Consider the following 15799-nt stretch of genomic DNA (forward strand, 5'->3'; position numbering starts at 1 on the left):
GGCTACGCTGAATGTTTGCTTTCTATCCGGAGCTCGACAGTGAATCCGAACAGGTCGTCTGTCATTCCTGCTGTGACATATACCTGATCCATTAATTATCCTCTATTGATATTCCATAATCCCTGCTCCTCCAACACCAACCCAGGAAGCAATTATAAGCAGCTCTCATTCAATCGCTTCGCAAGCCGCTGCACCTGAGCACATCTGACATAGACTCAAGTGTGGTAAACAATGCATGCTATCAGCGCGCAATGCATCAGCCTGGTTGGCGAGCAGGTAACGCGAGGACACGTTCCCTATAATTACCTTAGCAAGGTGAGGCGCTAGCGTGAGAGGGTGACAAACAAACATGTCGCGCCAATTAGCTTTCGTGATCTTTTTCACTTGCTAACCGGTTCAGCGAGACGAGATTGCTAGGGAAGCATTTCGCTTCTGTTTTTTTTTTTTTTTTTTTTTGCCAGGTTGATAAACCTTCTCCCGAACTGTGAAAAGCTGCTCTCTGTGTCTGTCAGAACACCTCAATTACACAGCACATGCTGCTGCCATGAATCAGCCACTGAAAATAGTTTCAATACGAGATTATACAGATTCATTCTTCGGGAGCATCACAGAGTGACAAAAAATATAGATGTCAGAATTCATTAATGTGCAAAATAATGATATGTATGTGTTGATATTTTCAGCTGTTAACTGCTTTCCAGTTTAGCTCATTTTGGGAGTAAAATCTGAATGTTTTATTTTTTTCATTATAGATATTGGACCATGTGATGTGAACAGAAAAGTAGTTATGGTTGGTTTATATTTGCAAAACAGCGAAACAGCTAGCAAGATTGCTGCTGGCAAATGCCTGCTTTTCATGCATTCTCTGGAATTTCACATTTATCCTGCTAGTAGAATGTCCGTAAGCTAAAATGATATAGCACTGAATATCTCGCTTGACCTTGCTAAACAGGAATGGCACATATCAAACTGATGCTGGGTTTTTTAAAGAAAGAGATGGACTTTGGGCTAGTCTTAAAAGATTTTAGACTAAAAACATTCACAAATTTATTGTCATTCCGGGGAATGGATAAAGTGTTGAGCTCTGTTGACAGTGATTCAGGCAAAATGTCTATGATGTAACAAATAAATAGACTGATTTATTATAAATAAATGCATAAATTAATTACAAACTTTATGTAGCCTATATAAAGTGCTGTAATTTCTACATGGTGAAACCAAAATGTGAAATACCCAGTAAAGTATGTTATAGTATTCCGTTTTTATTTATTTGCATATGTGACCACGGTACAGTATTTTTTTCTGAACGATATTTGTTTACCCAGAAATTAAACACTGCATTGCCATCAATATATCAGCCTGGGAAGCCTTAATGAATGGAACTGGGTGAAAGACTAATGAGAATGAGACGTGGTCTATTGACTGCAGCTGACAAGATCAGTTTGTCCAGTTTATGCCAGAGTAGTCCAGCTTAACCAGATCTCTTTACGTAAGGGAATGCTGAATGTACACTCCAGCTGAAAGATTTGTGGAAGTATGGCGGATTTAATCTAGAATTGCAAGTGCTGTATTCGTTCAGCAGTAGAAATTTCCAAGCTTCTCAGTGTAAAATGGTGGTAGATCTATGCATGTCATACATAACAATTATCTGTGAGGTAGGGCTAAATCAAAGTATTACATTTGAATTGAGTATTTGAAAGGTACAGTACATTGTGGTGGATGCTCAGTTACACGTACCAATGGGTGCTTGGGTAGATGTTCCTGCAGTATTTTTGCAATTTTATGGCAAATAATATCCAGGTGTACATTTTCCTTAATTTCACTTTCTGCTGTGAACCACCCTGGTTATTGTTCATGGTGTAGAGGTGCAACCTTTCAGTCAGTGCTTTGGTAAAGTTTTTGCACCTGACTGGAATGCTTCATTTGTATAATCAGATTGTTAGAGCAGCAATCTGTGTGAAGGATAAGCTGTCACATCGCCACAGACGTCTCATCCATACCCTCGGAGATGTTAAAGAAATTAAACAATCTTTTAAGGTGCCTGCATCGTTCATCAGAGAGTTTGTCAAGCTCTGTGGCTGCCTCGCACAGAGACTTAATAAGCTTACCTGAAACTGGTGTCAACACTTAAATAAGATAAGAGCTGATTGGTGTTTGTGTTTAGAAGGCTTTCATAATTACCTTGAAAATCCAATAAAAAATGTGTGTGCGTGTGTATGTGTGTGCATACATGCAAGTGCATGTGTGTTTGTTTGTGTTAAAGAGAAACACAGAGAGAGAGAGAGAGAGAGTCTCAGTATATATGTGCACATGCATGTTCATGCACCTGTATATGGAAGCCATATCATATGGAATCAGTCAGACTTGATGTGGAGCAAAACAACAGCAAGCACTGTAAGAAACACGTACAACCTCTGCAGGGCCTAGTATTGGACAGCTGTATAATTCAAACTTGTACGGCGACCCAGATCTGTCTGGCTACTCTGACAGCGGTGCACCTGAGAGAACTACCACTTCAAGCACTTTTCTTTAGTTTTTCAAAGTTTTATTTCTCGCACATAGTCATAAAAACACCTTCCATCCACATCACTTCCAAAAAAAAAAAAAAACTTGTCAAAAGCAGCTACCCCTCCTTGCTGCTTTAATTATCACAGGCTCCAGGAGATTGAAAATAGAAAGGGAAGAAACTGTTTGTCCATGTGGCCTTGCTGGAGAGTCGTCGATTCTACTCGAGGCGTTGGTCAATGGGGCAGGCCGAGGAGTGGAGTGGGTGAGCTGGAGATTAGGGCAGGCCCAGGGGTGGACTGGGTGAGCTGGAGATTAGGGCAGGCCCAGGGGTGGACTGGGTGAGCCAAAGATTAGGGCAGGACCAGGAGTGGAGTGGGTGAGTTGAAGATTAGGGCAGGCCCAGGGGTGGAGTGGGTGAGCTGGAGATTAGGGCAGGCCCAGGGGTGGACTGGGTGAGTCGAAGATTAGGGCAGGCCCAGGGGTGGACTGGGTGAGTCGGAGATTAGGGCAGACCGAGGAGTGGACTGGGTGAGCCATAGATTAGGCGAGAGCTGCAGAGGTACCCGCCGGCCTGATTCTCCTGCTTCCTCTGCCTCATGAACTATTCAAGCCTCGCCAGCGAAGATGTGCGCCGACCAAATAAATCTTTCAGAGAACTTTCTCACCTACCTGGGCCTTAATACATTTCGCACAATTCATATTTAACTTGTGAACTGCAGCTGCTAGTGGTGGGGTGTAATTTGTGCCTGTTTTATTTATTTATTTATTTATTTATTTATTTATTTATTTATTTAAATAAACTAGGCTTAAAGTTATATAGGGTTTGTTTCCCACTGTGTTGTTGCCAACAGTGACTACAAAAAAGACTGAGTCATACGAGTTTTATCAGTGACCATGGTGCTAGGCTTGGGCCTGAAGTTTAAATAAATCCATCCTTGGAATATTATATAAATATACTTTGAGTTCATAACCAAAGTTTATAAGGTTTTTTTTTCTGTGAGTTGGCACTCCAATGCTGTGAGTATTTTTTTCTTTGGAGAATTCAAAAGCCTAATGCCTTGTGATGCTGTCTGTGTTATTTCCCACTAATGGAGCATTGTCAACCTATTTGAGGTTTACTGAAATCAAGTAGGTGAGAAAGAAGATGGGGACAGCTAGCAGCATAAAAGTGATACTAGTGATGGAACAAAATGTCTGCACCAGCAATATACAATTAACCTTATACAGTATAATGCACCTGAGGGGGAAGGAAGCTTCATTCGTTATGTTTGACCCAATCAAGGGTGAGCGAGTAAAATTTCCATTCAGGTGATTGACAGTTTAGCTAGTGGTGGCGGTATCTGTGTGCTTAACAATGATTGGTCCCCTCGGGATCAAAATGAATTATCATGCCCCTCCTCCAGAGCCACCTGGGAGCAGATAGCTGATTGATGTATTCTGTCCTTAGTTATGCATCTGACTGATTCATTGCATTGATCCCGGACAAAATGTGGGGAAAACATAAAGATTATTTGTCTGCATTAGCCATTGAATGTTCCCACAGCAACAACTGCCCGTAAGACAGATGTTCCCATCTGTGATTCGCTCGCTCTGAGATTGGGAGAGAGAGAGAGAGAGAGAGAGAGAGAGAGAGAGAGATAGATACAGAGCCCCAGCTGACCACAGACTATAACCTTAACAAAAACCTGCCCACCTCACTGACCACATTTACATGCTCTCCATATTCAAAGTAACAATCTTTATTCTGGTTGGGGTCATTTTTCGAATTATTCCAATTACGTGCATTTGCATTCATCATGAATCGAATACAAAATTAATACAGTATGGTAATACAATAATTAAAATCAATTGCATGAGTTAACACATTAGCATTGACAGCCCCGCTTAAAATACTTCTGTGTCTTTCACCTGCGTCTAATTTGTTCTGTGGACTGAACTCAGGGTCTTTCATTTTGTTTGCAAGAGCTTTAAACAAGTGACGTTTTCTGCTGTCCATGCATTGCACAATGTTTAATTCTTATGCACAATTATTACATTAGTATACTTACAATACATAGATGAACATGTCTGTGTCCTTGTAGGTCCAGATGTGAGGGCTTTGTTCTTTCCATGACATTTTTGCAGCAAGCGAGTTGGTTGACTTCAACACTGAAGACACCTTGCGAATCTGTGCACGCACAGACCATGTTGGAAAGTTGTAAATGGAATAAGGAATAACGTTCACGTGCTTTTCATTTGTGGATTATTAGAGGCATATGCAACCTACCTTATTAGGATTTCACAAATTTGGAATAAGGGCTTAATCCGGTTTTGCGATTCAGAATAAGGTGTTTATATGGGCTGTATTGTAACCGGAATACTGGAGTTTTCCAGTGTGGTAGGAATAATGATGCGCGTGTAAACATGGACACTGTCTCTTGGGCAAAAGTGGATTCAGCAGCCCTAAGATAATGAAAGTAAGTTCTGTTCAAAGCACTAATCTGCACATTGTTCTATCTATCCCAGCTGATTTGAACAGCGAAACAACAACAGTTGTCTTTCTGCAATGATGAACGATGCGTCGTGTGGAATTACAGGCCACGGGAGATTTGCTTAATGCGGAACCAGTATATGCCACGGGCCAAATTGCTTACTTTCCAATTACATACGCTGCATTTCTTTTGTACCTCCACAGGACAAAATGCAGCTATCGCCCTGTTAATAATTTTTCTCACTCATGAACCTTACCGCACAGTATGTTGGGTATAGAGTTGGTCAGCAAGCTGGAGAGCTGGATTTCTATCACCAAATTACAAATTAGTAGGAGCGTGTCTCTGTTGCGTCCATTTTAACTTGGTGACCACAGCACCCCTCACAGCCTGATTCATGCTGCATGCTCAATGGCTCAGTGCCTCAGGGCAGTACCTAAATCTGTCAGGACTGTGAAAAGGCGCAGTTAGAAATCTGCAGAATGTGCCTGAGATTGAATCAGATTTTTTCCTGCAGCCCATTTACTAACATAAACCGCGGAGTGAAAATTAGTTTCCTCACAGAGATTCTGGAGCCACCCAACTGCACTGGGTCAGTCACCTGAAACCTGCTCATTGAGTCGCTCTACAAAACACTCCATCCTTCCCTAAAAAGCTAATTGAACTTGATGTTAATACTCAAAAGCAGTCAATACTCAGTTAATACTCAGGACATACAGTGCATGACTAAATCAGGCAATTAAATGTTTTTATATGTAAACTAAGCAAAACACATATTATTGAAATATATCATGTATTTTATCAATATATACCCTAAAATGGGAGTGAATAATCATTGTCTTTCAATCTCCTCTTGCAATCAAAATCTAACTTTTAATTGTGGTGAGAAAAACTATTCATTAAAGAACAAAGAATTTTTCTCAGAAAAATATGTGGCATTCTGGAGAACATAATCAAACAGATGCAGAAGTTTTTTGAGCACATCTGAGTCTTAAGCAGGCATCCAGGACTTCCTGTTCCACGGTGTTATGTACTGTATGAGACGATACATTTGCCAGACTCCCTAAGGCGTCCGTTAACATGATCAGAGAACACACAAATGAAGTGTGACCACGGACTGGTTGCTCACATTCGTAAATCAGGCAGCGGCTATACGAAAATGACAAAATTGAAAGTGCCCAGTTTACCCATGCTATTATGGCTGTAATGAAGAAGTTAAAACGGCTGGAGCGGTGATGGTCCTGCCTGGATGCGCGTGCCTTGTGCCTCCATACACTGTGAGGAGGGTGCGCTGAGAGCCAAAAGAGTCTCCAAGGACCACAGTTGGAGAATTGCAGAAGGAGGTTACACCCTGGGGTCACTGAGTCTCCAAAACTAAAATTAGACACCACCCCCATGCCAGCAAGCTATTTGGAAGGCTTACCAGAAGAAAGCCTCTTCTGTCATCGAACCAAAAACTATAAGTGCCTGGAGTTTGCCCTGGGAACTTTGATTGGCTTTTTGGCCACAAACAACAGAGGTGGGTTTGATGCGAAGAGCCTAATCCTCGTTGTGAAGCATGGTGGTGTATGTGTGTTGTTGTAGGGCTGTCCTACCTCCAAAGGCCCAGGGAACGTTGTTAGGCTACATGGTATCACGGACTCCATCAAGCAGCTGACTATAGAATCAGAGCTTTGAAATGGCCTTCCCAGTCCTCTGACCTGAACCCCATTGAAAACCTTTGTCGTGAGCTAAAGATGAGAATCAAGGCCTGGGATGCATCTTTTGAATGGAAGAATGGTTCCACATCTCTTGCTATGTGTTCTCCCAACAGACCAAACATTAATGACATTAATGAAGATGATTTAATGTTGTTATCTTGGCAAGGGGAGGGTGCAGAAATGTAACGTGATTAATAATTGTACTTTTCTGAATAAAAATTATTTACATTTTTTTCTCTGAGCAATTTTATTACAATAAGATCATATTGTTGGACATATACATGGAATGCATTTTATTATTAATAAACTCCTTTACAGCATTTTTGTTCATAATAATTGAGTGCCAATAATATCTGGCGGTTGCTGTAAAATGTATAAAAATATGTATATCTACATATGAGTGCTGGATGTCACACATTTTATTTATTTATACATTTATTTATTTATTTATTTATTTACCACATATATTTATTTATCTTTATGCATTTTAATTTAGCTAAGCAATTGAACTGAGACCTTTCTGAAACTAGGAAAAGATCTTTACAAGTGTATTTAGGAAAGCACAACCCGCCTTCTTGAGAGAAAATACATTTCAATCGTCTTACTCATGTAATGAGATGTAGTTGAAATACATTCTGTTAACTTTTAAGGTTTGTAAGATTTTTAGTTCTCATAGAAAGGAAAACAAACAGAGATGAATGCACACTAAAGATATCTGTGCCAAAATGCTTTTGAACTCACAAAAGCATGCAGATATGCACTTAGTCTATTGCGTCAGTCAGCCGATGAAAGCAATCTACTCTGGATCTGAAAAATATGACCAATCACACCACGGATGAGGGTGTATGGCTAAAGGGTTATTTCAGGGCTTGATTACATAAATAGAAACCAGACAAACAAAACCAGATGAAATGAGCCATACATTTTTTTTTTTTTAAACATTCTGAACATTATTAACAATACACTAGCCAGTCAGTTGTTGCTATGTTTCAATGAAGTTAAAAGTACATCCACGAGTCATTGCGTGATACTTAAGACTACTATGTATTGTTGCCTTGTAGCGCATTGATTTGTGAATGTTGAGATATTTGGATATGTGCGTAGATGTACTGTAATACTACTTTCCAAGTAAGTGAACAACATTTAACATGTAATGGTCATGACTGCTCATACAAAGTATTTGTGTAAATATGCTAGGAAGTAATTTTTGCATTGCTGCTGTATACAATGTATACATCACTGCCTGAAAAGATGTTGCAATGTCCCACTCTCAAAATGAAAAGAGTGAAAAAGCTAAATGTCCTTTATACATTTGTTGTCAATATATTTACATATTATAGTTTATTTCACTTCACGGCAATAAGAACATCATTGACTTTACTACACCATGAAGGTTACTAAATCATAACCTACAACTGCAAAGTGATCTATTTCAATGTCAGTGTTTCAGTATTCAAAGCACACTCGTTTCATTGTGGAATTATTGTAGGGGGTGGCCTTTTGAAGGCGAAATAAAATACTTGTGTCAGCAAACATACTTCAACTGGACTGCTCCACAAAAAATGCATAGTAAATGAATATCTGTATTCATGTCACTCATGCTGGCTTATGTGCCACAGTCCTTTTTTTAACATGAGCAATGGATGCTCTTAAGGGCAACCTGGCGATCGATTACCTTCACCCATCTCTTCACCCAGCCTTAAGTCTGAAGGTGCAAGGTTGCTGTTTGCTCACACCCCATTGACTGCAGTCCCATGTCTTGGTGTTGTGAACGTATTACTCAACGTGTGGGTGCCAGGATAGGACAACTGGGCGTGAGATAAGAGTTGAGAAACCTCTAGAGGTCTCTACTCTGATCAGTCTCATTACCATACATTTGTTTCTAGTTGTAAGTAAACACAGGTTTTTTCAGCTATTTTCAGCAAATTCTGAATTTATTCGAATAAACAAAAACATGCTTGCTTAAAATTTTTTGATAAATGCTTTGTATATCCAACCATGCATCTTGGGGACAGGTTATTTTGGGAAGCACTGGCAAAGCAACGTGGCACAATTTGGATAATATGAATAATGCAATCAATTTATTGACTTGTTTTTATTAAGACTGAATCCAATGTCATATTTTCTGAATTTACCTGATAACTGAATTTTGGTATTTAATGCCATCCACACACTATAAAAGCATGTCTCATGTCTTATGCATTGTTTGATATCATGCACAGACCCTGTGGTGATGTGGGGAAAGGTCTAGAGAATAATAAAAAAAACAAATTGCTTTGAACATTGCATGCAAATGATGTTTGGTAGATCCAACAGTTTTCAAAACAAAGAATTCAGCGATAATAAATGCAATGAGAGATTCAATATGTTTTCAGTTTCAGAAAAGTAATAAAATAAGCCCTGTGTTTACTGCAAGAGGGAATTTGGGTTGCAAAACCAAATGCTTGAAAATGTTTATGTTGCTTTATATGGTTGACTGGAGATGGGATTAGCACAATGTGTGCTGTTCCCGTTGAGGACATCCAGTGATTGTTTCATCTGTATTCTTCTTTCAGCTGTCCTTTGCGGCAACAACCCCTGTTCTGGCGGACAAAAAAAAGTATCCCAACTTCTTCCGAACAGTCCCGTCAGACAACGCCGTCAACCCGGCGGTAGTGAAGTTCCTCAGCTACTACAACTGGAGCCGAGTGGGGACGCTGACCCAGGACGTGCAGAGGTTCTCTGAGGTGAGTTTCAGCCACGGCTGTCAACACGACCATGGACTGACTGATTGGGATCCTACTTCAACGTGTTTTTTTTGATTGCTAGCGTCTCCCAGAAGGAAAGGTTTCAGTTGGCTGGGAATCCCCCTCCTCATCTTTCAATAGGTCGATCAAAGTCTCTGAACTTTCAACTTTTCAACTGTTTAAATTTTTGGACTAACTATATCATTATAATATGAATGTGCGAAAATGCGGTGGGTGGTGATGAGTGTGGTCTTAACACATCTTTACAAAGTCAAATGACGCGTATGTAGCGCAGATTTTCAGATATTCAGAATTCAAAACGTATCAAAGATATATATTATAAATAGATAGACATATATTCTGCTGGAATAGAATTGCACAGTTCAAACACTTCCTCTGTATTCCTCTGTATTGTAAAAAGTTTGAAGCGTGGAAGCCATTTTAAGCTAGCCGGTTAATAACCGAATCAGACCAGTTCTCTCTCCGTGTCCAACACGGTCCCCTAAAGATGCGACAGAGAATAGGTCTGACACCTCATTTGGTCAGATTGACATCTTACAGTCCCGCACAATGCTGAGCGTGCACTCTGCTCCGCTGACCTTTTCAAACGCTGCGCACGACCGGCAGGCAGTCTGATAATGCGCCCGACTGTCTGAGTTCCCGCTCTGAGCAGCCTCGTCCGAGCGAGCAGGCGGACGTGACGCGCCTTCGGCGAGAGTCCCAGCCGAGAGGCGTGAATGTCACAGGTCTGCTCCCGGCCCGCACCTGTAGTTTAAATCCAAATGTTTCGCAAATGCTAAGCGAACTTCAGAAAAGTCAGCAAAAGAAAACGTGAATCAGCGCGTGTTTCCATCAACTACTGTTAGGCGCAACAGAATTACATAATCAAAAGAGTGCCAGTCAGACATGTGGCACCATTTTTTTGAGCAAAACCATGTGACTTAGGTCCCCAGTATTTCATCATTAATTTAAAAAATCTGTTTCCATCGCTCTTTTTATTGCATATTCTCTTTATCAATACCCCAAGTTTTCCAGCGTGGCCAAGCGTAAAAAAACCTTTTTTTTGCGATATTTCAATAAACTTTTTATTTTTTATTTCAGGTGTTTCCACTCGCCACCCCTGTGGTGTTGTGGTCTTTCATTGCTTTTTTTGTCAAGGCTGGACCAATACCCCCCCCCCCCAGTTTTGAATACATGAGTACTATATTCTTGTTGTTGAACCCATGAACAAAAAAACGTATAGTAAATTAATAAGCTGTTCATTCAGCTGTGTGCCCTTTGTTTGTGTTCTGGTTAGACATGCTCTGGTTCTCAGCCTGGATACATATCCCATGTATATGAGATTATGACACCACTGGTGAAATGTGGCGTGGGTCCTCTAGCTTGGCTAGTATGTGCAGAGAGTGTCTGATAGGCTATAACAATATAGGATGGGCAGAGCAGGTTGAAAGAACTGTCCGAGGTGAACTATAAGAGCAGGAATCCGAACAACCAGCTTCTGAAGCACCCGTTCCCAAAAGCTGTTGCAGCAGATGCTGCCGCGTCAACGTTCCGAATCTGCAGAATGCTGATAACCAGACCTCCAGGCTATGGGGAGGGAGAAAGTGCTACCAGAGCTGCAAGGGGTGAATTCATCATTCCTACCCTGCTAAGCTTAGCAGCCAGCTGAGGACAGCCAGGTTTTCCCCCCTAAAAGGCAGCAGTAAGCTTCTCTGGCACGAGCAGAGAGGGCACATAGGCTCATATGACTCGTGTGATGCTCTTGGGCTCTGCAGCCATGACAGTGCTCTAGACAGGGTGTGCAGGTGCTGTGCCTAGCCTGGTGACTTCCCCCATTCCTCTGAGGCAGCGCATTTACATAATACAGTTAAATGAAAAAGCATTTAGGACAGTGACGCTATTTTTGTTGTTTTGGCTCTGTACTCCAGCGCATTTGGATTTGAAATAAAACAATGAATATTAAGTTAAAGCGCAGACTGTCAGCTTTAATTTGAGTAATTACATCCATATCGAGTCATCCGTGTTGGAATTACAGGCTTTTTAATAAGTTAAAGTGAAAGTGTTAAGAGGAAAGTGTGATGAAAGAAAGGAACTGCTTATAATCCAAAGCACTCCCTTATCTGTACCTGGAACTATCTCACTTTTCTTCATTGATAAATTAAGAATTCTGAAGTGTACAGAAGCATCTTATCTGCTCTGATCTAACCAAATGCCTCAAAGCTCACTGGACAGTGGTGCTTGACCTAGCAGCAGGACCCCAATGACTCCAACCACGTTGCTAAAGCAACCAGGGAGTTTCGCAGGGCCAAAAAGTGGAATGTCGTTGACTGGCCAAGGCACTCACCCATCCTGAATCCAAATAAACATCAGTTTCACTTGCTAAAGACAAGAACGAAGGCAAGACGCCCAAGAAACAATCAGAAACTGAATATGGCTGCAGTACAGGCCTGGCAAAGTATTACCCAGGAAGATATCCAGCGTCTGGTGATGTCTATAGGGTCACAGACTTCATTGAACGTAAAGGATTTGCAACCAAGTACTAAATGTGATGACTTTATTTCAGATTATGCTAATTTGACCATTAATTTTGCTCCCCTGAAATGGGAGGTCTATGTATAGAAGGACTATAATTCCTACACAGATCACCTGACATAGATGTAAATACCCTCAAATTAAAGCTGGCCCTCTGCACTTTAACCTATATATGCTTTGTGCGTTTATGTGTGTGTGCATATTATATAAATAGGGAAATTAACGAGAACTCCCCGTAGCAGAAAACAAGACTGCTTTAGGAGGGTGGTTGGGGGATGGGGGGTGGGGTGGTGAGGGTACGCATTAGCTGTAACAAGCGGAGACTCTCCACGGTTACGTGAGCGGAAAAGAAGGCAGCGGAAGGGGCCGGAGACGTTGATGGAGCGCGCTCCACCGCGACGCACACGCCCGGCTGTAAAAGTAATTACAGCGCTAGATGCCCACATAAAATCATAATCCTCCATCCGTCACAGCCGCCCGTCAGCGCCGCTGAATCTGGACTGCACGAGAAGGGGCGAGGCGTCAGCCGCCGCAAGAAATATTTGCCGTGGTAACCGCAGTCCCGACGCTAAAAAGTTGAAAGGCGGGATCCGTACCTGCATTTGAAATGGGTTTCCGTCCCTGTTCGAGTCGGCTTATGCTGTACTGGTCCGCCGCTCTCCCAGGGGAAAATAAGCAATAGCTACACGTAGCTGGGAGCTCAGTTTTGATAGCAGGGGGCTTAGTTTTGATCAATATAATGACTTGGTGTGGCTGTAAATGTTTTGTGTTTTTCTCTGCGTCATAAATAGTTCCCCATTACGTGTCCTGGAGTGACTGAGGGAGTCCATCCCATATTTGCCATTATCACCTAATGCGCATTAGCGTGTCACATGGTTATTTCTGAGAAAGAAAAAACAATGTTGAGTGTGACACTGAAAACAGCACAGCCATATATTTCACACAGACATTTCTCTCCACACATCATTGTCCCTATGAACCAGTTTGCAGAGGAAACACTACCATTGGGCCTTGAGCTCCCCAGAGGACTGCATGTCATGCAGCTGATTTATTACTAGAGGAAAATATTATCCAGTGAGGAAGAGGTTGTCCTGACGATAAAATAAACCTTCATGCATTATGCAATTATGCATTTGCTGCATGGGTCTATTTGACAATGCAGTTATATAATATTCAAGCAGAATAGATTGTGGATTGTGGTGATACGGCTTGGCTATGCTCTTAACTGAACGAGCATCACCTAAGGAACTGCTTTGGCTATGGGACAAAGCTGAAATTCAGAGACAAACATGTTTACAAACTAAAAGGATAGTTTTGCGAGGATGGCCAAGTTGCATATATAGTACTGTTTGTATGAAAGAGGGAAAAAAACGACATAAATGGATGTTGAGGCTTCTGGGTGTTTGATCCTGTCCAGGCTCTGTCCTAGAGCGTGAGTGGGTCCCATGGTCCCATGGCTTGATATCAAACCTGGATCATGCCAGTGTTGCCTATAGGTAACTGCCAAAAATACAGGAAACACCTGAGTGAATGAGGGCTTCATTTTGAAAAGTATGTTGAAAGCAAGTGCTTCCACACAGGTGTGGTTCATTTAACATCTGTAGATGCTCAGTTGTGTATAAAAATGCTGGGCAGACCCAGTTCCCCATTTTGATTAACCATGCTTGGAAGAAGAGATCTCACTGACCTTGATCTTGAAAGAGAGGTGACAGTTGGGACACATTTAGCAGAAGTTTAATTGACTGAGATTGCTGAACTTCTTTTCTCAAGGAGCAGTGCCTAAGGTGGTGTTGGCATGGAACTCTTAAAGGTAAAGGCATCCTCAGCTAGGGGCAACTGTGTTCGAAAGCACATGCTCCTCAACCATGATGTCTGTGCATTGGATTGTGATGCAAGGCAAAACAGAAAAACAGATTATCATATACCAGTGAAACACTCTGGTCAACTGCACAACTGCACAAGCCTGTGAGTTTACTACAGAGAAGGAGCAGTGGCTTGCCATTGCAAAAGCCGGAGACTTGGTGCCTGTCAGTGCTCTTCAAAATTAACGGAACAGGTTGCGGTGTTGAGTATAAACATGGTTAATTAGCCATTTCAAAATGGAATAAAAAAAATCCTGAACCGTCCAAATCAGGTGTTTTCCTGATCTGTTTGTCTGTGGCATCATGAAGAGGGTCCTTCCTTGAGTTTAAAACTCATTAAAAAGCGGAGAGCATCCTGAAATTAATATTAAGATGACATCTACCATGTAATTATGTATTTCTAATTACATGGTACAACTTTGTCTTCATTTTAATTGCAGTATGTTTCCACATCTATTTAATTATGGAATAGCTGGAATGATGCATTTTTTGGTCAAATATAAATGTATAAAGGTTTTGAGCCAAATTTAGCCAGTGTAGATAATGAAGGTAAAAATTTAAAAAAAGACTTCACTATACAGAGAATACTAATCAAATGACAATTGGATTGCCTAGGATTTTGACCGTCCTTTGACAGAGATTTCTCAGGAAAACAAAGCATTTTTTTCATGGTGGTTTCCAAGGGAAACAAAATGTAAGCATTGAAGAAATATATAAAAGTACTTGTTTGAGAACAGTTGACTTCATCTCATCATCGTTTGTCCCCAATTTTGGTCTTTGATATATAATATTTAATCTACCATATTAAAGTTAATTTTTGTCAAGATTTGTATGCTTGTGTCTGAACGTTAAACACCCATCCCCTCATGTTCCAGAATGTGTGCTGCACCTTCTCAATGCTATCAATCCGGTCTGGTGACCCTCTTATGCCAAGGCTGCCACTCTAGTCAGAAAGACTGAGAATAGATCTGACAGACCTGTAAAAAAAAAGTCAGTGGGGGGATGCCTCTGTCTGACCTGGCCACAGGTCAGCACATTCTCCTCAGCAGAAACTTGGTGTGAAGCTGCTGTCTGTTTGCTGCTTAAAAATGAGAGGATAGCTAAATGTAGGCTTGCTGCACAGGGGCCCAGTATAAAAAGCGCATATTTACCTGTCAGCAGCTCAGCTGGTGAAACCCCAGTGCTGCTCGGGTTAATGCTACTTTAACTCCTCCCAGGGAAGTGTCTGCAGGGTCTTGTGGGTTCCCAGTTTTATCTAATGACAAAGCCCGCAGCCCTGCAAGGTCCAGGCCTGCAGTGTCAAACTAGTGTCCTAGGGGGCTGCAATGTCTGCAGGTTTTCTTGGCAGCTAATTAAGACCTTGGAAATTAGGTGTGCAGAAGGTTCAGCCAATCAGTGACTTAAATGAATTACTGGCGCTGAAACACGCAGAGAGAGTCAGCAGACACTGCGGCCCTCCAGATCTGAATCCTGACACCCGAGGGCTAAGGCACAAGGCTGATCCTGCACTAGTGCAGCACCTTTATGCACCTTTCTTTTTTTTTTTTTAAAGAACCATCTGAGTGTCTATCATTAAATCATCGATCATTCAGTCGACGCTGATCATTGTGTATGTTAGTGTCAATGTCTATCCACCGTGGCTGTTCATTTTCTGTCACTGTGCATTACTTCCACCAGGCTAAGAACATGTACTGTCTGATGGTACTCCCCCCTTAGCATATGCAGTCTTCAGTAGCTTCTCCTCTCAGGAGGAGTCCTGCCTCTTCCCCACCATCGCTGCTTCACGGTAGGGGTCGGTTTATCTGAGGAAACCCCCTGGGTTTGGAAGAAGGTAATGCCCCCCTAATGAGGCAGATGCCATTTAATCACAAGATGGTTACGCTGCATGAAGAACTGAGTTTCTGGAAGATACCTGACCTGTTAAATTGTCGTGAAATTCGGGGTGTGTCAACCATGAGCGGTAGTTTCCCAGTGTATTTCCAGAAACTTCTGCACACTCCTGT

At 41.6% G+C, this 15799-nt stretch overlaps 1 protein-coding gene across 1 annotated transcript in view; it reads left to right on the forward strand.

Annotated features, from left to right (window-relative positions):
- gabbr2 (gamma-aminobutyric acid (GABA) B receptor, 2) overlaps positions 1–15799 on the forward strand; it is a 212247-nt gene that overhangs the window by 113194 nt on the left and 83254 nt on the right. The window contains exon 3 of the mRNA XM_064348313.1: positions 9232–9402. Coding sequence (XP_064204383.1) covers positions 9232–9402 — 171 coding nt within the window. The remainder of the gene's footprint in view (positions 1–9231; positions 9403–15799) is intronic.

The sequence above is a fragment of the Anguilla rostrata genome, chromosome 8, assembly GCF_018555375.3.
Source record: "Anguilla rostrata isolate EN2019 chromosome 8, ASM1855537v3, whole genome shotgun sequence".
NCBI lineage: Eukaryota > Metazoa > Chordata > Actinopteri > Anguilliformes > Anguillidae > Anguilla > Anguilla rostrata.